Source organism: Triplophysa dalaica, chromosome 24, assembly GCF_015846415.1.
Source record: "Triplophysa dalaica isolate WHDGS20190420 chromosome 24, ASM1584641v1, whole genome shotgun sequence".
Taxonomy (NCBI): Eukaryota; Metazoa; Chordata; class Actinopteri; order Cypriniformes; family Nemacheilidae; genus Triplophysa; species Triplophysa dalaica.
Genome location: NC_079565.1, coordinates 11888861 through 11911076, shown reverse-complemented (window position 1 = coordinate 11911076; position 22216 = coordinate 11888861). Strand labels below are relative to the sequence as shown.

The 22216-nt window shown below is 37.2% G+C and overlaps 2 protein-coding genes across 4 annotated transcripts in view; both read left to right on the top strand.

Moving 5' to 3' along the window:
- b4galnt4a (beta-1,4-N-acetyl-galactosaminyl transferase 4a) overlaps positions 1 to 10797 on the top strand; it is a 148788-nt gene extending 137991 nt beyond the window's left edge. For both annotated transcript variants that reach the window (XM_056739944.1, XM_056739943.1), the window contains exons 15-20: positions 2067 to 2422; positions 3636 to 3789; positions 3969 to 4041; positions 7786 to 7939; positions 8116 to 8242; positions 9300 to 10797. In XM_056739944.1, the coding sequence (XP_056595922.1) occupies positions 2067 to 2422; positions 3636 to 3789; positions 3969 to 4041; positions 7786 to 7939; positions 8116 to 8242; positions 9300 to 9414 (979 nt within the window). In that variant the 3' untranslated portion in view covers positions 9415 to 10797. The remainder of the gene's footprint in view (positions 1 to 2066; positions 2423 to 3635; positions 3790 to 3968; positions 4042 to 7785; positions 7940 to 8115; positions 8243 to 9299) is intronic.
- Positions 10798 to 11927: 1130 nt separating this feature from the next.
- The window catches only part of abtb2b (ankyrin repeat and BTB (POZ) domain containing 2b), a 46687-nt gene continuing 36398 nt past the window's right edge, over positions 11928 to 22216 (top strand). The window contains exons 1-3 of one of the 2 annotated variants that reach the window (XM_056740417.1): positions 11928 to 12089; positions 12198 to 12282; positions 14046 to 14932. In XM_056740417.1, coding sequence (XP_056596395.1) covers positions 14077 to 14932 — 856 coding nt within the window. In that variant the 5' untranslated portion in view covers positions 11928 to 12089; positions 12198 to 12282; positions 14046 to 14076. Of the gene's footprint in view, positions 12090 to 12197; positions 12283 to 13631; positions 13850 to 14045; positions 14933 to 22216 lie in introns of those variants that run through there. The other variant, XM_056740416.1, reaches the window with a different exon arrangement.

Below are 22216 nucleotides of genomic sequence, written 5' to 3'. Positions count from 1 at the left end.
CACTTACAATTTCTACCTAATAAAATATTATAGAGCATGGCATAACTAGAAGAAGAATTTTTTTTATACAAATAACCAAACACTAAGAAGTAACCTTGATTTTTAGTAGGATTGTAAAGCGATTACAAATATTTTATCAAATGAATGACACGATTTGGTGATTAAATCATCTAATTATTAGCAAATCAATTTTGGCTGAAAGTTACCCCCAAAAGGTAAATGAACATCATAATTATGTAATTGATTGAAAAATCACTGACGTAGGGAAAGTTAACATTTCTGATGATTATTGCATGTCGTTGTTTTATGGTCACATATAAACATGCTGTTATCAGTGTACTAATTAAATGTTATAATATATAGTTTCATTTGAAAATTGCTAAAATATTGGTGTTTTTGTTATTTGATATACAAGAACCTTTTTTTATCATTAAATATTAGCTATAAAGCAATATATATATATTTACTCATTGAGGAAATCAATAAATGGATTAAATGGACATATTGCAATTTAAAAGCTGCCTAAAGCTACAATCTGTAACTTCTGCCTCTATGTCGCCATCTGTGTTTGAAACATTCATTTGCAGGTTACTTAAAGGGGTCAAATGACGGCTAAAGCGAATATTTTTGTTTGTTTTAGATGTAATGCAATGTGTATACACGATTTAAGGTTAAAAGCGCTGTATTTTCCACATATGTCTATGTTTGTCTCCCTTGCCCCGCCTCTCTAAAAACGAGTAGATTTTTTACAAAGCTCATTGCTGTAAAAGCGAGGTGTGCTATGATTGGCCAGTTAACCAGTGCATAGTGATTGGTCGAATACTGCAAGCATGTGGCCGAAATGTAACGCCTCTTAACATATTCAGAACATGAGGTTCCCAAGCAATTGTACTGACAGCTGATAAAATGTCAATTCGAGCCCAAATTTGATCCGTAAAATAAAGAGGTTCAAAGCGATACATCAACTTTGCCAGCGCGACTTGATGTAAAGGATGTAAAGGATCGGTGGGGTTTTTAAAAAGATATTATGTTAACTAGTTAAAAACTATTGCTGACTATAGCCTTACCTTTTATATACGACGATATAAAGATTTGCCATTAGTGATCAACCAGTGTTACACCATGTCTCGTCGCGACTCAACAAAGAGAATAAACCCCTATATAAACATGGCATTTGTAGGCTCTAGTTGGAACATAATTACTGATTTTTATTACTTATGTTGTCTTTTTTCACGTTGCGCGTGCGCATGCATTTGCAGATCACAAACACACGACAAAACTCAGTTCGTAACAAAGTCTTTAACAATGAAAATATACTTACGTGAATCTAAAGCGCCAGACTGTCCTTGCGAAGTTGTAGTGGTTGGAATTGCCTCACTTTTAAACAGAAGCTTTCGTGGTGTACAGCCGGCCTTGATCTCTCCCAGGTTCATGAAGCAATCGTCAGTGAAATGCGCTGCACAAACTTGAACATTCAGATTGTACTGTTCCGGAACAGTGTTGTAGATAAAATATAACCATTTGTTTTTAGTTGTCTCATTCTTTGGCAAGGCAAACAAGGAGGTTTTATTATAGATTTGGGCGGTCTTAATTAAGTCACGTTACGAAGTGATGTACATTCACCATGTTGTGGTTACACGAGGCGTTTCAGGCAGGTCTGGATGAGCTTTCACTTTTAGAAAGAATGCATCTTTTGTCTCGACACTTTAATTTTTGCAATTTTACCTGTCTTATACATGCATGGGCAACTTGTAACACACTAAAGACATAGAGAAACACATATTCGTGGCATTTGACCCCTTAAACATACTGCGTATTTATGTGTGTTGAAGTCAAAAGCAACAAACTGACATTTTCTGATTTCTTTTTTTAATAGATTTTCTATTGTTTTTAATAAAAGCTACGGATTGCAGCTTTAATATTTGTATCGCAAAAGCAAAATAGAATACGTTGGAGGCGATGTTCGACAAGATTAACTGCGGTGCAAACAGGAAATGTTACAGTTTCCTGTCTGGAATAGTCTCTGTCTTTGCCAACCAATCAAATTCTTTCTTGTTCCGTCATAGGATTTACACTCTCCTTCGCATCATAAACGTAGAGAAGCGTCGCGATTCTGCTCGTGGAAACCGTTATCTGGTTGAACTGGAGCTGATGGAAAGAGGCCGTAAGGTGGTCCGTCTCTCAGAGTACATCTATATGCTGCTGCACCGCGGTCGGGTGGAAGACAGTCTGGAGAATGTGGAAGGAGTGACTGCATCATCTCCCTTGGCCCCAGTCGCCAGCCCGCCTCCGCCATCTCGTATGCCCACCCAAGGGGCTCACGGCACGGCACAGTCAGGCACAGTGTATGCCAAACCCCTGCTTTGCCAGCCAGTGATGCTACAGTGGAAAAAGGAAGTCATGGTACATTTTGTAGTACCAGGTAAGTGGATATTGGGTGTTTGTGTCGATAATGTATTCACCTGTTCCGTTCATCCATCTGTTTTTTTTATTTCCGATACATTGCATTCTGTGACACTTGAGGTAACATTGGAGTACTTTTTGTTTTAAATTATTTGTATTGTATTGTATTTAGTTATTATATTGTTTTATTTGCCTTTTTTTATTCATAATATAGTATTTATGTATTAAGTATTTTATTTAATATTTGTTTTAGTATGGTTATTATTATTAGGGTCATATATTATATTTTTCTTATTTATTAATCAATTTTATTTTAGCTAAAAGCATTTTTCTGTATTGTAATTTGTAAATGTTTATTTGTGATGATAAAATATCACATTACAAAGCTACATGAAAAAGGCTGTCACTGGACGTGTGGTGAGAGAACCCAATTGCAGGCAGACGGTGGTGAGATTAAACAAAAGACTTTAATATTTAAACAAGAAACACAAAGAAAAAACCCACAATGGGGTAAAATACAGGGATAACAGAGAAAGCCAAACAGGAACAAAAAAACTCACGGAGGGTAACAAGCTATAAGAAAAAATCTAAAAGGTTAATGAACAGGAACTGAGCCCTGGAGCAGAAACGCTGGGACACAGCGTTGACCAATCCTCAATAAGGCAGTTCCAACAAGCATGCGGACACAACAAGATACATGAACAAACAAGCACAGGACAGAGAATACAAGGGCATTAAATAGGGAGACGAACAAAGGATAATTAACAATAGGCAGGTGTGGGTAATGAAACACTGAAGGGAAGCTAACAAGGAAACGAGAGGGGCGGGGCCATAGACGAGACACGAGAAAGCACATGCCATGTCAATATATAAACACAGCCATGTCTTTCTCACACTAAACACGTAATACTATCATGGGTTCTACCCCAAGTCTGGAAAAGCCTGAACAGAAATGGCAGAACCATGACAAAAGCTACGTGCAAATATTTTAGTCTATGTTTCTGGATGACTTTTTCTCTGTCTACCTCAATAGTTACTTTGTTCTAATGTCATTTATGGCTAATTTGATTTGAACTCATTTTGAACTCAAATTACGTCCAGAAGTGCCCATGAGCAAAGATGGCAACATTAAGAATCACACACTTCTGGGATTCCTAGTCTGCCAAGGAAATAAGATGCGAACAGATATAATGTTATAAGGATGAGTTTGTGGATATTTATTTTTCCTACAGTGAAGAATCAGGCCCGCTGGGTTCAGCAGTTTATTTCAGACATGGAGCTGCTCCACCGTGAGACCAAGGACAACAATTTTAACATCATCATCGTGGACTTTCAGAGTGAAGATATGGATGTTGAACAGGCACTTAGAGAGAGCTCTGTTCCACGGTAAACACCTCCATATTACATTCATCTGCAGGAATAAATGTTATTAGATGTTTATAGCCAATGCTTCTCTTCTCTTAATGCTTAATATATTAATTTAGAAGCACACTGCTGATGACATTTGTTTGGATTTATAAATGAGTAGGCCTATGTCTTAGTATGTGTTTTCTCTTCGGCAACAGATACGAGTATCTAAAAAGAGAAGGGAACTTTGAACGTTCTGCGGGGTTACAGATTGGTGTGGACACCATAGAGGTATAAAAATTCTTGCTATGATAACAGTAAATCATGTTAACTAACTGATTCATGGCACTATGAATGCCAGGATCATGGGTTTGAGTCCCAGGTTATGCAGCATGTACTAAGAAGTGTCTGCTTTAGATGCACTGTTCGTCGCTTACTATAAAAACGGCTGCAGAATGCATGTGAAATGTTCATGAAATTCTAAATACAATGAAGACATTTTTAACCCATTATGGCCCCTTTCATAATTTTGTTGCTATGTTTGCCAATGTTTGCAGGTCTAGTGGACCCACAGTATTATTTGTTATTTTTAATGTCAATAAATAGTTGCAAAGATTACGTCATAGATGTTTACGTCGTCCCAATTGGTCTATCGGTAAGCCCCTCTCCTTGAACGCAGATGAGCCAATGGCAGTTTAATACCTGTTGCACGGGGACCAGAACTCGGACAACATCAGGTTTCAGCACCATTGAGAAACATTGTAAGATCCGAAGTTCTCGTCGGCTTTATGGTGTTACAAAAATGATAAAGCGATGTGCCTGGTGTACTAATTCCAGGTGTCCTGGGAGGATTAGGAATGGAATTTATTTTCAATTTCCTAAACCCACACAAAAAAGAGCAAAATGTGGGCGCAGTAACCCGATTCAACTCCAATCCCAGTGAAGACAAAAACTTTTATTTTCTGGTTGTCAAACTTTCACAAAGTTATAGTTTTTATTTGCAGATTGTTAATGTCATTTAGTGATTCAGTACCAGTATCGTATCTCGGGCTGATACTAGTTGAGTTAGTGAGTCCATGCTAACGTACAAACCTAAAAGCTAACTGTTCTCACAACTTACTGATAGGTCAATAACAAGCCTCAGAGATGACGTATTATTGTATACAAAACCAGGAAGCGAGTTAGCATTTTACGACTTCCGGTTCCATCACCCCAAAGTCTATGTTTTTTTTTAATGGGTTTTTGGTAAATCGCCTGAAATAAGGTCTGTGGTAAACAAAATCTCTAAATATTTTCACGTTTTATTCTATGAAGTAAAACACCAATTATAATCCGCTTGTGATATTTTAAAAGTCTTATTGTGTCTTGAAAATGGCGGTTGCTAACAAGTTGCTAATAGCTACTACTTCCTTTGGCGAGGACGATAGAAGTCATCAAACATGTAAAGTTCACAAATAATGCAACATGGGCATAAATCTCTTAAAACTTAAATGTTGATTCATTCTGGGAGTAATAAGTTACCAGGGAACACATTTTTAATAAAGTTTGAAAGAGTTGTTGGAGGCTAGGTGGTGGTGACGTTGATATAGACCGTAGGTCTGTATATAGTATCGTGATAGCTCTTCAATTCTGCCGATAGTATTTCGACTTCATAGGTAACAAATGTATTGTTAATTTGTAAAGGTTATCTTGTCTAGACAAAACGATTAAACATCATAAACCTTTGTTAATCACAGTTCTTATTTTTTGCGATCTTCCAAAAGTCTATGGGAAAAGTGCACAGGCTTTCGGTCGATGGAACAAGTGTGGGGCTTACTTCCGGGTTAGCCAACAAAATGATGTCACCTCTGAGGAACTGGATTACAAGCAACATACACAGTATATGGTTAATATTTGTAATTTACCTCATTTAAATCGCATTAATGAAAAAAAGTGCATTTATTTTCCATGACATGTATAAAAACATGTTTATCTTTAATGAATATTAAGGTCTGAGATCTTTTTTTTCTTTCTTAAGTTAACCTTGAAAATGGTTTACACAGACCAGGGGCTATATTCATGAAAAATCTAAGCTCAAAGAGTTGCTCCTAGTGACAAAATTCTAAGAAAATTCTTAGAAATGTGTGCGTTTCCCCTTAGAATTACAGAAAGGATCCTAGTAAAGACAAAGTAATTCATAAAGCATCTTAACCCTTAAAGAAGCTGTTAGGTCAATGATATTGGGAATAGCGAGGGGGACTTTCAAGAGACTTAAGAGTTTCTTTAGCAGTAGACGAATTCACGAAACACAAAAGCTGCAATGCATGACAATTTACATATTACTTTTAAGGTTTACCTTTAGGTTTTTTTTGGTTTTGGTTTTCATGTACAGCTGCTTTGATGCAATGCAAAATGTTAAAGCGCTATATTAAATTAACTTGAATGACATTGAGTAAATAAAACACAACACATTAGAATGAGAAATTAGAGACGCTTACATCTCCAAGACAGCGCAGAAATGCCATAGCGCCTGAAATAGGAGTAATCATATTAACATATTTGGCAACTGGAGGAATGCAACTATACAGCAGAGACGATTTGGTTCTGTCACAACAGTCACAATGTGATCACACAAACAATTACAGCAGTTACAGATACTGTGTCACTGTTCATTCTCTATCAAATACTGTACGTTGATATTAACAGCATGGAAAAATATATGTATATACACATGCACATATAGATATGTATATATATATATATATATAGTGCATGTGTGTGCATGTGTTTGGTAAAACTGAAAAACGTTAGTTGTGCAATTTCAAATTTACGACCCCATATTCAACAGTGGCCTTTTTTCCTTCTTGGCCAACCAATCACAGTCTTTAAAAGACTGTGTCATACATAGCAACGGGGTCAGTCCCGCCTCCTCACTAAGATAAATGTGTTTGTCTTTTCCTTCCTCAAAGTTGCCCTCAGATTGGCCCTGAATCGGTTTTATGCTAAGATTCCTACGTAGAAGTTTTTAGCTAAATTAAGAGCTTTTTCAGTGGATTCTTAGACGCTTTAAGAATACGGGCCCTGAACCCCACACAAAGGTTAAGAGTAACATTTTTAGAAAATCAATATGAACGTTTATATAACAGAAAGGAGGATGTTTATTAAGAATGTATTGTGCCTGATGGTTTTATTCTAATACTGTTTAATGCTTTAGTTGCCTGAACGAATTATGTGAACTAGGTGCGAAGATTAAAGCAATAGCATTGAACAGGTTCTGTAGATCCATTCTGAAAATTTTGTTTCACACTATAATAATTGATAAAAAATAAGTATGTTTGTACTAGAGATTATATGAATTGATAACATTCAGAAATGTTAGAAATATTCATTTATTCTTCATTATCGACAGCTTTCCTGTTTACCAACGCATGTTTTTGGGTTCGATTCCGGGGATTGCACATACCTAAGTATAAATGTACAGGTTAATGTAATGTCAATCACTTGGGATAAAAGCATCTGCCAAATGCATAAATGTAAATGTAAAGATATCACTCTGAACAATCGGCTAACGGTATCTGTGGAGAAATTTGGTATCAGTCCATCTCTAGATTGCACTGAAAATGTCTTCAATAATATTTCAATAAATACTCACTGCCTCATACAAGTGCAAACAGCACCAGGCTGAACAGATCAAATCCAGGCTTTTGCACTTTTCTGTGATTCATAATTACGAGTTTGACAAACATGTGAATGGTTTTAGTTCCCAGAAATGTATCATTACTGAAATTCCAGTGTGATATAAAGAGCTTTAAAGAGGATTAAAGATTAAACCTAAACATTAGGCGTAGTATCAGAAAAGACTCCCTGTTTGTAAGAAAGATCTTAATCTGTTTCTAGGAATCGTCAGGTGATTCAGATATTTTAGAAATTGAGATGACGTCAGTCATTCAGACGGGAATCAAACCTGAGATCTTTCTATCCGCATGTTTTACCAGTATGTTCTACAGTATACACTTATTTACTCTGATGTGGGATTTTACTGTTTGTGTGTTTCAGGACAGTCACAGTATTGTGTTTTTGTGTGACCTACACATTCACTTTCCTCTGAACATCCTGGAGAGCATCAGAAAACACTGTGTTGAGGGGAGACTGGCCTTCGCTCCTATAGTCATGAGATTGAGTTGTGGCAGTTCACCATATGAGCCTGATGGTAATACACACATCAGAAAAAAAGAGCAGATCCATTAACTAAGATGAAAATCATTATACAATAAACCACTTATATGAAGCTGGAATAAATAACGTTCTTCCTGGGTTTATAAAGTATTAAACAGTAAATTTTATATATTGTATGCTTAATCCCACTGTTATGTCTTTCTGTTATAGGTTACTGGGAGGTAAACGGATTTGGCCTGTTTGGTATTTTTAAGTCCGATTTTGATAAAATTGGTGGAATGAACACAGAGGAGTTTAAAGACCGCTGGGGGGGAGAAGACTGGGAACTGCTGGACAGGTACAAACATCCGACATGAGTCTACATGCTTCATCTTGAAGTATTCCTGTGTAATCTGAAACAAATAGACTGGGATTACAGCATCTCCATATTTGATTTTCCCTTTCTACAAACCAATTTAAGTTTTTCGATTCATGACATGACATAAACAGTTATTTTTGCAGATGGACTAAACTAGTGAATATTCATGCTAAACTGAAATATTAAACACTATTAAAAACTAGAATCATTTTCACCGAACTTGAATGGGATCTATAGTATTTTATTCTATGAATATATGAACATACAGTATATCAAATGAAAGTTGTTTTTTAATAGCTTATTTTAATAGTGAAAAATCTAATATCGTTATTTGTTCTATTTATCACTTCTTGAATGTGGGTAGGTTTCTTCATAAATGCATTTTGAACAAAAGGCTTAGACCAATCAGATCAGATTCAGAACAATGGTCCAAGCAATAAAAAATTGCTGCTTTTTCTTTCAAATATGCATAATAGCGCCCCCTTCTGTATAATAGTGAAAACAGATTGCTAAATATTCTGTCAATGGCAATACGTTTACCTAAATGTTACAGCTGTAATAGTTAATAATACAATTATATATTAATATACTCTGTCATTAAAATATAAAATCCTTAAAAAGAAGCATACAGTCTGTGTTTTGTAAAAAATAAATAAATAAGTAGATACATAAAAAAATCTGTGTTCGGTCTTGTTATCTTTCTCCGATCTCAACTGTATGCTTGAAATAACGATTTATAAATTGAGCTGTCGGGTGCGATTGTAAAATATTCATTTGACTTCAACTCAGGTTAAGATAAGTGTCAAATAACCTGGAAGTTTATGCGACACAAACTGGCTCAATGTAGCAAACTGGCAATGGAAAGGCTTCAAGTCTCACTAATATTTACCAAATTTAAAAGCTGTACAATGTCTGCTGATAAAATAAAATAAAATCTCTAAATGCACTTAATGGTTTATGAGTCCAAACTAGAGATTACACATTTCACAAAATAAAGCAGTGCATTATGAAATGACATGATCTCTCTCTCTTTCAGAGTGCTACAAAACGGTCTCGAGGTCGAGCGATTACGACTGAGAAACTTTTTTCACTACTATCACTCTAAAAGAGGCATGTGGAACTCACAGTCCAGCAAAACACCCAAGGGATAAAACTGCACTTCAAACAAACTCCGCTCTTTGCCAAGAACGGGACCCTTAGACGAACATACCGCTGAGTCCTCTACTGTGAGGTCCATCTCATATAAGAAGACAGGACGAGATCCGGTTGATTTATTGTCTGCGAGCTGCCATTCAGACTGAAGCAGATTTTGAGATTTGCGTCACTGGATTTGTATGTATTTCACTGTCTGTTAGGTGAGATTTCTGGAGAAATTACTGAAAATGTATTTAAAAATGGAGAATTGTTTCTGTGATGGGTGAAATGTACTGTACACGAGCAGCTCAGGAACTTTGGATGAAGTTAATATGGTTTGCACTTGAAGTGTTATACGCCGAAATGATTGTTTAAAGGTTTAGTTGTGCGCTGGTACTTAAACGTCTGCTGTTATATTGCTTTAAATGTCCCTTGTGGCTCAGACGGGACAACTTCTTACATCTGAAGCGCGGGATTGAACTGATAAACGGCGACTCTCAAAGTCCTGCTGATCACAGATGTACATATCTGGACCCCAGAACGGCCTGCTGAGCAAAGAAATTAAAGTTATCTGTCTTTGTATTCATCTGTGTCTGTTTGCTGTCGAGAGCTGCTTCTTGACCTCATCACGAATGGATTTTAAAACAGGTTTAGTCTTTAATGGCTCCTTTCACAGAGGCCAAGGAAATCCAATTCTAAGCCAGACGGCAGCGAGACTCTTTTCAGACGGATGTTTTTAGTCTGACTTCCAGACTGGACTTAAAGTAATCAAGACTATTTGCAGTATCCATTTTTAAAGACTTAAACTGTAGGAAAATGATGTTGTCCCAAAGCTGTGTGCCTTTCTTTGATGTTTTTAACAGGGCAGTCCATCCGGGGGGAGAAGGTAGACACGATTGTCAATAAACAACTTTGTGTCAAACAAATACTGGAAAACATTTTGAGTATAAAAAAGTTCGAAATCGGGCAGCTTGAGCTTTCATTATTTGCTCAATTTCATTTTTATTGCATTTATTCTTGACTCTCGAGACGAAGTACTTTTGGGAAAACTTGTAGACTAAAACATAGTTGTACACTGACATGGGCAGCTCAGGTGTTGTTTTTTTTCTGCTGTAACATGCAAACAAGAACATCTTTAAATGTGTTTACAAACTGACATGAGAGTTGTCAGCCCAAGTCATTTTAAAAGAGTTTTGGTTTGATATCCATTCAGACTGCCTATATAACAACACAAGGACAGGAAAGGAAGACATTTATACAGGGATCTGCATCACAAGGTAATTTCTGTGAAATTGTTGTGTAGAAATATTCAGAATGTTGCTATTATCTGTATATCATTTTCTTTTACCGTTTTGGTTTATTTTTTTGAAAAGAATAAAGCTTAAAGCTGAAGCACCTCACTGACTGGTTTCTTGTTTTGATTTTGTGTAGACCCCTGAAGTTAACTTCTTATGTTTGCTTATTATATGAGAATTATACTTTATTTAATTTTTATTACTGTTAATTCATTTAATTAAGTTAAATTGAAACTAATCAAATGTTTTAGAAGAGAGTACATTCTGCAAAGGTCTACCGGAAGTGTTGGGCCACGTAACGTTTATGTTGTTGCTGCTGAAACCGTCTAACGTCATAGCTCCGTTTGGATTCGAGGTGCAGAAATCAAACATATGGAAGCAAATAAGAGACATAATGTTTTGAATATTTTGAATACTTGAATACTTGATTTTGAACTATTTTACTTTGGAAACCATGTATCTGAATGTATTCGTTTCAAATTTACCTCTATGAAATTTAAATATGAAATTTCCTGATTTCCAATTTAAAAACCTTAATTTAATGCTCACAAATTCAGATACAAAAAAAATAAACTTATTTTACTTATATTTCACTTGTTCGGTTCAATGGTTCGGTTCAGTGGTTCGGTTCAATTGCAGACAGGGCTCTGGGCTCAACTGTTTTTCCTATCCTGGGTAGCCCGGATGTCACCATGTGAATATTTAACTTGAATTTTTCGATCTGAATTTGAGCAGTCGAATTAGACAGATGTTTTCTTTGAAAAGTATTAATTTGAAATTTGAGATCTGAATAAGAGCAATCAAATTTGATCAATCTGAATGTATTTTATCTGAAATTCTGTAAGTAGATTTTTTTTTGCATCTGAATTTGTGAGCATTAAATTCAGGTTTTTAAATTGGAAATCAAGAATTTTCATATTTAAATTTCATAGAGGTAAATTCGAAACAAATAAATTCAGATACATGGTTTCCAAAGTAAAATAATTCAAAATCAAGTATTCATAGGCTGTTAAATTTCAAAACATTATGTCTCTTATTTGCTTCCATACAAACACGCATTTAAAGTATACGCACTGTCTAAAGGAGTGAAATTCTTGATTTCATCTTTCAACCACTAGAGGTCGCATCAGTACAAGTTTACGTCTCGGCCAGTGTTGCCAGGTTACGGTTACCCTTTGTATTAGTCTGCTCTCCTCATTCATCATCATTCCTAAAAGATTGTGTGTTTATGATGATGAAAAATAAATTTGTAAAGCATGACAGTTACTTTAAAATATGCTAAGATACATGAGAGCGTTTTAGGGTTTGATTTGTGCTGGTTTTGAAAGACCCATGACCGGGTTTTGTTATGTGGATCTGGCAACCATAAGAGGCCTCATTTAAGTATGCTGCACCAGGTGAGCGAGCGCTGCCCTTTATAAGTTAAACACTTTATGTCAAATCCACTGCTTATAACTCACAACGTGCTTCTTTTTAATCGAGATAACATTTGCAATTTATTTGAGGACTTTACTGTGACTCTACACAATATTCAACACGATGCATAGAGATCGAACAAACTCACGAAGACTTGCATCAGGTTTGTTTCAGGTAAGTAATAAAGTTCAGAGATTAATTTAATTTGTTTAACCTGACTGAATGAATATATTACGGGTCTGGTTATCTCTGTCACCAATACATATTGGTTTCATGTAGTTTGTAAACAGTTATGGCGACTGGAACCGACAAAGCCTGCTGAGACGATTGCTTTAATGTCGTCATGAAGAGTAATGAGAGCAAGGTGTCACTTCTTCAGTTTACAGAATGACCATATGTAATAAAGTTTGTCTTGACAGATTACGTAATGTTGACATTGCACACAAAATTGCCGCACCCGTCTGTGCTTTTCTTTCTGTTCTGATTCCTGTTCAACGTTTTTTAATGATACAACAAATACATTTTATGGTTAACTTGGAACTAATGATTTAATAATAGAGGAATCATATTTGTTTTGTGAATTCAAAGAACAATAGCTATTTTATCAGCTTGAAAAATACATACAGAGCTCGAGACAATAGTGTGTGTAGCATCTCCCAGACTAACACAATTAATGTAAATTCCTTAAGATTAGATAAAGACCAACAAAGTCCTGAGTCCTGAAAGGAAAAGGCATTTATTTTACTTCGTTTAAGGGCCCAGTCCACCAAAAAATAAAATTGTGTCATAATTCATTTAACCCCACGTCGTTCAAGAAACACAAAATATATTTTGAGAAATGTCTACGTGGTTATGTGTCCGTATCATGGAAGTCAATGGGAGTCAGTGTTGTTTGGTTACCAGCATTCTTCAAAATATCAAAATATGTTGTGTTCTGCAGAGGAAAGAAAGTCATACAGGTTTGAAATGAGACAAGGATGGGAAAATGATTGAATAAAAGGAAGAAATGTTCATTTATGTTTTGTATTGATTAATACAATTACCATTAAATTGTCATAAAAATATAAGGACATCAAAAAAATCTAAGAATCCGATTTAAAAAAGGCAAATCCGCCTATATGTTCTTGGATAAATAAGAAAAAATAAGAATAAATAAGAAAATTGTGTTTTTGAGAAACTGCGACTCTTTATTCACACGACTTATTTAAATGGCCTGTTTTAAAAGCATGAATCGATTCGTCCTCGTTCAAACATCAACAATTACCTCAGAAAATATCATTTTTAGAGTTTGTTTAAAAGAATCTACATTACTGTTAAACACTGAAGATTCGCATAATGTTTTTGACCGGATTTTGTTTTTTTGCAGTTGCCAATTTGTCTTCGGCGTACAGTAAGAGATTCAGGCAAACGCTTTGTGACTCTGTTCAAAGGAGTCGTTTAAACCAAATGATTCGCGAATCATACACCACCACACTCTCTCGCTGCCCGCTTTCAGTTCAGTTAGTTTCCAGTAAGAGGAGGCGTGTGGTGTGACATGTGCACATCGCCCATTCCTGGACCATTTTTGTGCGTTTCGTAAAAAATAGCTTACATTAAATCTCACCGATCGATCTGGCATCTGATTTACATCATATTTGTGGATTTGCTGCCTAAACTTTAATCGATTGTTTTCAAGAACTGGATAATAATACACGAGAAACTCCTGCGTAATTTACGAGTTTGGGAATGGACATTTGGCGAGGTAAGCGACTTTTTTCGAGCATTATCGTTTCAGGGGATGCAAAACAACGTTTAAAACATTAAAAACACAAGTGTGCTTAGGTCTGGTTTGTGTGACAGTTTAGAGCGCTACGGAAATATCAAAGAGAAACTGGACCAGACCAGTTGAACGAGCTTGAGTTTCGCACCGCTTTAAACGCGCATCTCCTCTCTTTCAGGTTCCCTTTAAACACCAGAACTCCGGGAGCCATGGCAGGAATAAACAACGCAAACATGAAGACCTTAGAGGATTTAACTCTGGACTCCGGGTACGGGGCAGGGGACTCGTGTAATTCTTTAAGCCTGTCCTCCTCCAGGTCAAACTCTCATGCGTTGACGAACGCTCCTCACCGGGGTAACTGGTGGTACTACTCGGGGTCCATGAACAGCCGCAACAACAGCTGGGATACAGTCAACACAGTCCTCCCGGAGGACCCCGAAGACATTTTCTCCAAGTGTCCCCGCTTACCAGAGCTCGAGGAGTTCCCGTGGACGGAGGATGACGTGGGGAGGGTCGTGCGTAAAGGCGCAGGAAAGGGCGCTGCGCTCTCCGCGGACGCTGTCCGGAGGTTGTCCACCCTGATGCGCAGAGCGCTCATTCGAATCTCCAGAGAGGCGCAGCGGCTCAGTGTCATGCACTGCAGATGCACCCGGTTCGAGATACAAAGCGCGATCCGGCTGGTGCTCAGTTGGACACTGGCTGACCATTGCGTCTCGGCCACCGTGAAGGCCATATCTATGTATAACATGAACGCTGGAGAGTTACTGCGCAAGGGGAAGTCAGCCCGGTGTGGGCTTACATTCTCGGCTGGACGCTTTTTCCGCTGGATGGTGGACACTCGCATCTCGGTGCGCATCCACGAGTACGCGGCTATCTGTTTGAGCGCGTGCATAGAGGCGCTCGTGGAGGAGGTGGGCGTGCGGCTGCAGGCGGCGGAGAGGGACGGCGCGACCACCGGCTGCGTCCTGACAGCGGAGGCTCTGGAGGGGGTCATCAATAATGATGCTGAGCTGTGGGGCGTCCTGCAACCCTACGAACATCTCATATGTGGGAAGAACGCCAATGGTAAGTGTTGCATAATGTAACTTAATTTGTTTTTCTTTTGTGTAATGTTTTAAATGAACAGTGGACATGTTATTAAAAATTAATAGAACTGGTTAATGTGATGAAATTACACTTGTGCTTTACACCTTGAGTGAAATGAAGAAGAGCGGATTTTTATAAATTCATGGTTCATACAAAGACTCTTGTGTGAGGTTTTGGTAAGTCACCTCATCACAGTGTAATAAAATCACATTGTGCTTATGATTTGTCCAGTTCATGTCTTCCATCTGTAAGAACTTTTCGCTCTCCAGCTTCTCCATCATCTAGACCTGCATTGTAATTTCAGTTTTTCTGTGGTTTACCAGCATCATCTGGGTTTTTTCACCGGCATTCACAAGACATTCGTTTTCCACTTGAACTCTCCGTTCTAAATCACGCATGAAAAAATAAACAGCGAGACAACATGATTTTTATCTCATCAGCTTATTGTATCTGTAGTAGGCATGGGCTGAATAGCGGTTTCAAGGTATACCGAGGTTTGAAAGAGTCAAGGTTTCAAAACCACTAACATTTTCTGTGTTACCGTTTCTAAGATTTGAGCTCTGCTTACAAAAGAATACATAATTAAGTCATGTAATGCAATGTTTGATGTTTAGGCCTAATATATAGGGTATGACAAAAATATATTTTTTGAAAGAGTTTATAATTTTAAGCCTTAATTTTTACCTGACATATATGTTCTATGAATGTTGGTTAAAGGGGTGCTGCAATGATGTTCCATGCATTCTGACTTGCATGTTAAACGTCTTCTCATGCGTAACATGGTCAACTTGTCAAAAAACGAGTTGGGCGTATTACATAGTATTTCTGTGCCCGATACACTCCCCCAGTGATCGTACAGGTTTCGTAAAGGTTTTTCCGAAAATATAAAACTGTTTCATAACAAATTTTCTTAGTCCTTTATTGGACAATTCTCCCGGAAAGCATTTGCTCGCCTACGTGGCCGCAAGGAGAAGGATCAAGCGCAGACTTTCACTTGTGTGCAGGAGAGAGATAGAGCATACGTTCGCGAAGTTCAGGTGTTTGTTTGTTCACTGCATTTGGGTAATAAATGTAATATAAACGGTGGATATAACGCTGGATTTGGAGATTGTTTTAAACCGATATATGGAGCTGTCCCAGAGTTAAAAGAAGCCGGACATGAACCGCATGTGGTGAGTGAAACTGATGTATGTGATTTGTATGCACCCACGTGCTTTAGTTCAGTCTACCCTTCCCCACACGTGCCGTATGATTTCGGAAGTAATTGTACAGTTCTATGTATCTTTTATAAATGTGATCAAACTATACTTATATTAGATTGGCAGAAACGATGTGTGTTAGGGCCGCTTTAAAAATAAAATGTATTTGTGTCCAGTTGAAAAGTTGTTGTTTGTATACTCAGACATTTGAAAATAACACATCTTAGTATTGAAATAGCAATAGCGCGAAACCGTGCCACTTTTGCTAAAGGTTATCATACCGTCCAAATCTCATACCGCCCCATGCCTAATCTGTAGTTGAAATCATATAGCTCTCATGTCCACGATATCATAAATAGATCAAACAAAATCGATTGTAATATTTCTGTCAATGCAGAATTTGTTGGCATCATTGCACTAAACATGGACAGGCTTTTGTGGGTAGTTGCTAAGGTTTTCTTTATCTGGCATTCCCAGATTTTTTTAATGGGTCAAATGGCTTTGGCCTGTTTTAAATGCATTTGTTGGATCAATGTGAAACCCATGTTGCCGTTTGTTGAATCAATGCTAATGGATATTTAGAATGTTGATGTTTGTTGGTGTTGGAATTTATTGGCGTTGATTGGATAAGTGTGAATTAGCCTTTATGTTCCGGCAAGTTTATATCTCAAGTCTGTTAGAAATGAAGTTGCAACTCTCTCATTTTTTATCATTTCAGGGCTCTAAAATTGAAAGCAGAAGTGATTTTGTCACCGTACACGTGACTCAAAGGCTGTAAAATACTTTATTTGGACATCAGAGTAATTTAGGTGAAATATTTAGGCTACGCTGGCTGAAAGCTTTTTTTAGGCTGGCCAGCAAAGATCCATTCAGCTCTTTGCACGAGCCTCATGCAGCTTACTTTCGGACAAAGTAGGTCAGCACGTAAAACACCCGCTGGATCAATGAGCTTTCAGGACGGCCAGGTTAACAAACCGCAGCGTGTGCACTTCACAGAACCCTTGTGTGCCATATCTGTGATGAATGGGCATCTGTGTTTCCTCTATGAAGTGCAGTGAAATCACAGCAGAACATATTCATTGATAATGCAGAAGTGAGTCAGCGCACTTTCAGAAGTGGCACTTGATTACGCAAAGCGGCTCACTCCCAGATTATTCATCATTACTGTTGTAGGCTATTGTTGAGCCTGAGAACATTTTAAACACTGTTGTCCTGCCATGCGTCAGTGCACCTTTATTTGCATTTTGTAATTGTCTTATATTTTTGCATGGTTAGCTTTAAATGTCTCTTTTTAAGTTCACAAAATTCCACTGTTGTAATGTGACATTTCTGATTGTACAACAATATTTGGGAAAATAACTGTGTATACTGTTGTGACAGAATGTTTTGTTATACAGAACCCTTGTAACATGTTTCTGTGTTATTATGCAACGTTTTGCAATTGCCCCGACAACTTTTGTTTATCGCTGATGTCATCAAGACCTCTTATTTCAACCCAGTTTTCAGAATCAAATCAACTCACAGTGATAAAAAAATAAATTTGCTCCTTTAATACCATATTTTGCTCAAATTTTTTTTATAAACGGCCTAAATGTTGACTAAGGAAGAACTTTACTGTGTTGACTAACATGGCTGTAATGAAAGAAGTATTTCTCAATCAAAAGACTAAAGGAATAGGGACTTTCAGAAGAGGATCATTCACAGTCCCTTCGCTGCAATCGTTCTTCTCTATCATCTGCCAACCAGCCCCACATCTGGAAATCTTTAAGGCCGACTTCTCTTCGCCAAGTCGAGTCACTCCCACTTTCTCTCGCACACACTCTCTCCTTTCTGTTTACTTTAGTCCTTCTTTCCTGGAGCCGTTTCTGGGAGCGCACATGCTTTAACAAGGCTCCCACTGTACCAACTTGCCATTTAAAATTGAGTGAATATCAGGAGATAGAGGTGGACCGAACGCATCAGTTTCTCTCACAGAGAATTTATGATAATAATGTTCTGTGTTACATAGTTTTACGGTGATTGATTGATCGATTCATGTTTAAAACATCTTTATGCTCCTGAATAAGGACAGAGATTTGCTCACTTAAAATATTGTTTCTCGTTGCTGAGATGGACAATGGTGAGCCTGAGCTGGAGTTTAGATGAGCTATTATTTCTCGTTTCCAAGTGGAATAATTTGGTGCTCTTTCAATCCATAACTTTATTTGATAGTTTCTTGAAATAGACATTAATGAGACAATTGATGTACAGTGAGAGTATTGAGATATGGAGCCATTTTATGTATGTCTTTATTGCTAAAATAATGTGGATAGCAGAACTTAGAAAATTGAATTCTCGGGGAATGAGACCGTTCTTATAATTTGTGCAAAGCAGGACTTCACTTGAATTTCAGGCACTGTGCACTGCAGTCATATAATGGTTACCATGATGGAAACGATTCGGCACTAAAATATAATTTCAGCCCCTGATACATTCTGAATATGGACTTTTCAGGCCAGTGCACTTGTGTCTCAGACAGGGAAGTTTTTTTTATGGTTTTTGGATTTAGGATGGCAGTAACAAGGAAAACACCATCTTGCATGGTCAGTGGTACTGTTTATACACATTTCCTGCCAAAACCAAAGGCCCAGCTGTAGAAGTTACTTAGATGTCTGCGAGTAGCTAAAAAAGTCCATGCATGGTGTAGCCCGAGTATTTTATGGCGGTTCAAAATATCCAAAGATCACTGAATGTACTGAAGCCCCATAAAAGCATTTTTAAAGCATTAAATCTTTACTGTTGGATTATATAATATGTGAAGTCATTAGCATTTACTTATCAAAAAAACAAAATTTATTTCATCATGTACTCACCATCTTGTCATTCCAAAAATGCATGACCTTCTTTCTTCTGCAGTACACAAAAGAAGATGTTTTGAAGAATGTTGGTAACCAAACAATACTGGCTTCCATTGAATTTCATTGTATGGACAAAACCCCTGAGACATTTCTCGAAATATTTTCTTTTGTGTTCAAAAGAAAAAAAGAGTCGAACACAGGTTTGGAATTAAATGAGGGTGAAATAAAATACAATATTTTTTTATTTAAACTGTTTATTGTGTGAACACCCTGTGTCTAAATCAGCTCCCTTGCTCTCATGAATCAGTATATCGTGTACACGGGTCCAGGCACTGGTAATGACCCTGGCTCCCTTCTCATTTGGATACCATTCACTTAGTTTCCTGTGACGTGACTACTTTGTGATACTTCACAGCTGGTATTAATTAACAACCGGGAAAAGCGAAATCTCTCTGACCTTATTTTTTAAATACTGGTTGGGGTACATATGGTTACATATCTGTTCACAAATTTGGTAGATTAATAAATTTACTGTTGTGTTGCATGGTTGTCTAGGAATGTTTATAACATAAAGTAAGCGTTTGTCTTGGCATTCCTAAAACAAAATTAAGGCTTTTGCTTTCAAAAGCGTAACAACAGCAGCAATAGATTTAGGACAATGTTGTTTGTGGAATTAGGGGGTGTAGTTTGGGGCATAATCCTTTTGCTGGACTGAAGGATTGATATAAAAGAAACGGCAATATCCAGCGGATTGAGGCTGTTGAGCACATGGCATTGTTTTTTTGGCACCCTCACCTATTTCTCGTTTAGCGGTATAAGCATTTTCGGTCAGTCTTCTGCATGTTGTCATGACAACGCTGACCCCAGACAGGAAATGAGGGTCAGTGTGGGAAAATGGCCAACAATGACACGTGCAGGAGTTTAACACTGGAGTGAATAGTGAAAAGAAAAGGCTGTCTTGCTTTTTCCAACAGTCAAGAAGGGAAAAATTGAGTGATGGAGGAATAATTCCATTTCGCTTCAAAGTGTTTCAAAGCTCGTGTTTCAGTTTTAAGCAACACACAGAGAGAGAGAGAAGAGAGATAGAGAGAGAAAGAGAGAGAGACAGGTGAATTGTGCAGCTCAGCAAACATAATTCTCTAAAGAGAGTTTGCCTGTCAGCACAAAGCTTCATAAATAGCTGTTTATTCCTAAAATAGCTTGCAAAGCTATTTTTTCACTTTTGTAGCTTTAAACAAGTGATGAGAAAGTTCTTTAGTATACTTTTCGTTATTGGTGACTTTTTATTCCCCGTTTTGAGGTTAGCATAGTGAAAGTATGGTATAGTTATAGTTAAGCCCCTAACCCCGCCCAAAAGTTTACAATCACTGGCACAATGACAAATCGTACTAAAACGTACAAATAAGATTGTACTAATTCATTCGATTAACCCACCTTGTAAAATAGTAACAAATTCTCTAGAGACCTCATATTGCATGAATTGGTTGTGCTGTTAGTTTTCTGGGTGAACAGATCGCAACTGTCACAATAAAACGTTTGATAAAGTCCCCGTGAACGGGAAGTTGCGATCATTTTACTTCCATATTTTAACCCATTTCCGAGTGAAATGGAACTTCTAATGAGAAAAGTAGTGGGCGTGACTTTCGTCTTTCTCTGCGATTTGGTTGCATGTAGAAAAACAGCCGTTGCATTTTGAAAGCGAACTGGCTAGAGACTGAGAGTTAAAGGGGAGGAGTTAACGGATGCTCCGCCCAAGCCGTCTAACATGCGTCATGTCAAGGAGAGTCATTAAATGAAGGGTAAGTATATTCAGATTTTAACGGAAGATTACGAGGCCACACAAAATTTAAAAAGAGAATGACCCACATTGACTAACTATTTACAATAAATGTTGCAACATTTCATGAAAAAACATTGTCATTTTTAATTTCAATGGGACTTTTATGACTTATTCATGAAATTTACCCAAAGAGGTCTCGTAGTTTGTAAGTTTTGGATTGTACAGCATACCCTGATGGTTATCATTGGGTATTTAACAAACTCAGTCATTATCCACATCAGTCATGAGCAGAATTCTAGATTCAACCATATGCTTTGTAGATATTATGAATGATGATATAACCGCATGCGTTTTTTACCGTTTTGGCTTACAGTCTGGACATCTGTCTTGATAGTTGTGAATGGGATAACTTTAAAAAGCCTTTTCAAACACAAGACAATCTTTCCTCTGTGTTTAATCTCTCGGCATCATCTCTTCTGCTGTGTTCAATCGGATCTGAGATGATATATTGCATAAGCAGCCATTCGCCAAAGCATTCCTGTAATATATAATTGCTTTAAATGGGAACATAGAGATACTCACTGTCTTAGAGATACTCGCAGAATGAGTTATTTTAAAGTTTAAAACATTTTAGCAGGATGCCAAGTATTTTACAGATTAAACATGCCACCTAGTTTGTAGTTTTACACTCAATACAGTTAATGACTGAAACAATTCAGATGCCCGGTCATCCCAATAAGTCCCTGTGTTTCTCTTCACAGAGAGCATTTTAAAACACATGTAGCCGCATCAAAGTTTAATGAAGTCAGAAGGTCAATGTACGGACTTTAAGAGCTGTATAGAAGCTGAGGTTTACTTTGGATAATGTCCACAGCGCTTTTTTATCTAGCTGTTGCCTTTAGAAGGTTTGATTGCAAAACCAACTTTCCCACAGGATAACAGCTTTCTTAAGTCAGTTAGGAGATGGTTTAGTAAAAAAAAATTAAAGATAATAAAATGCAGTGAACCATACTGTGCAACTTTTAATAACATATCTTGAGTTTATTAATTTTTTTTGAAGAAACCTTTTTATTTTCCCAGCATTATTCTGTTCGACACGTGCCCAGGCCTGAAAATTAATACAAAATATTCTGAGCTACACACAATATCACAGGCATCTTTCTTACGGTAAACTACTAAGAAACCTCTCTCATACGAGGAGGAATTCACCCCGCGGGCATCAAGATAGCATGAAACAACTGGTAGAGAATGAGACAATATCTGCTTGGGAGGATGTGCATTCCCAACCATAAATACAGACCATGCTCACTCCAATTTAACCAGCTTTTATTGTCTTTCAACATTTTGCATTCAGTTTAGTTTAAAATTGTGTCAAAGTAAAGTAAAGTTGTTTGTGTACTTCCACATTGTTTCTTGAAGCCAGATTACATGTCTGAGATTAGCACAA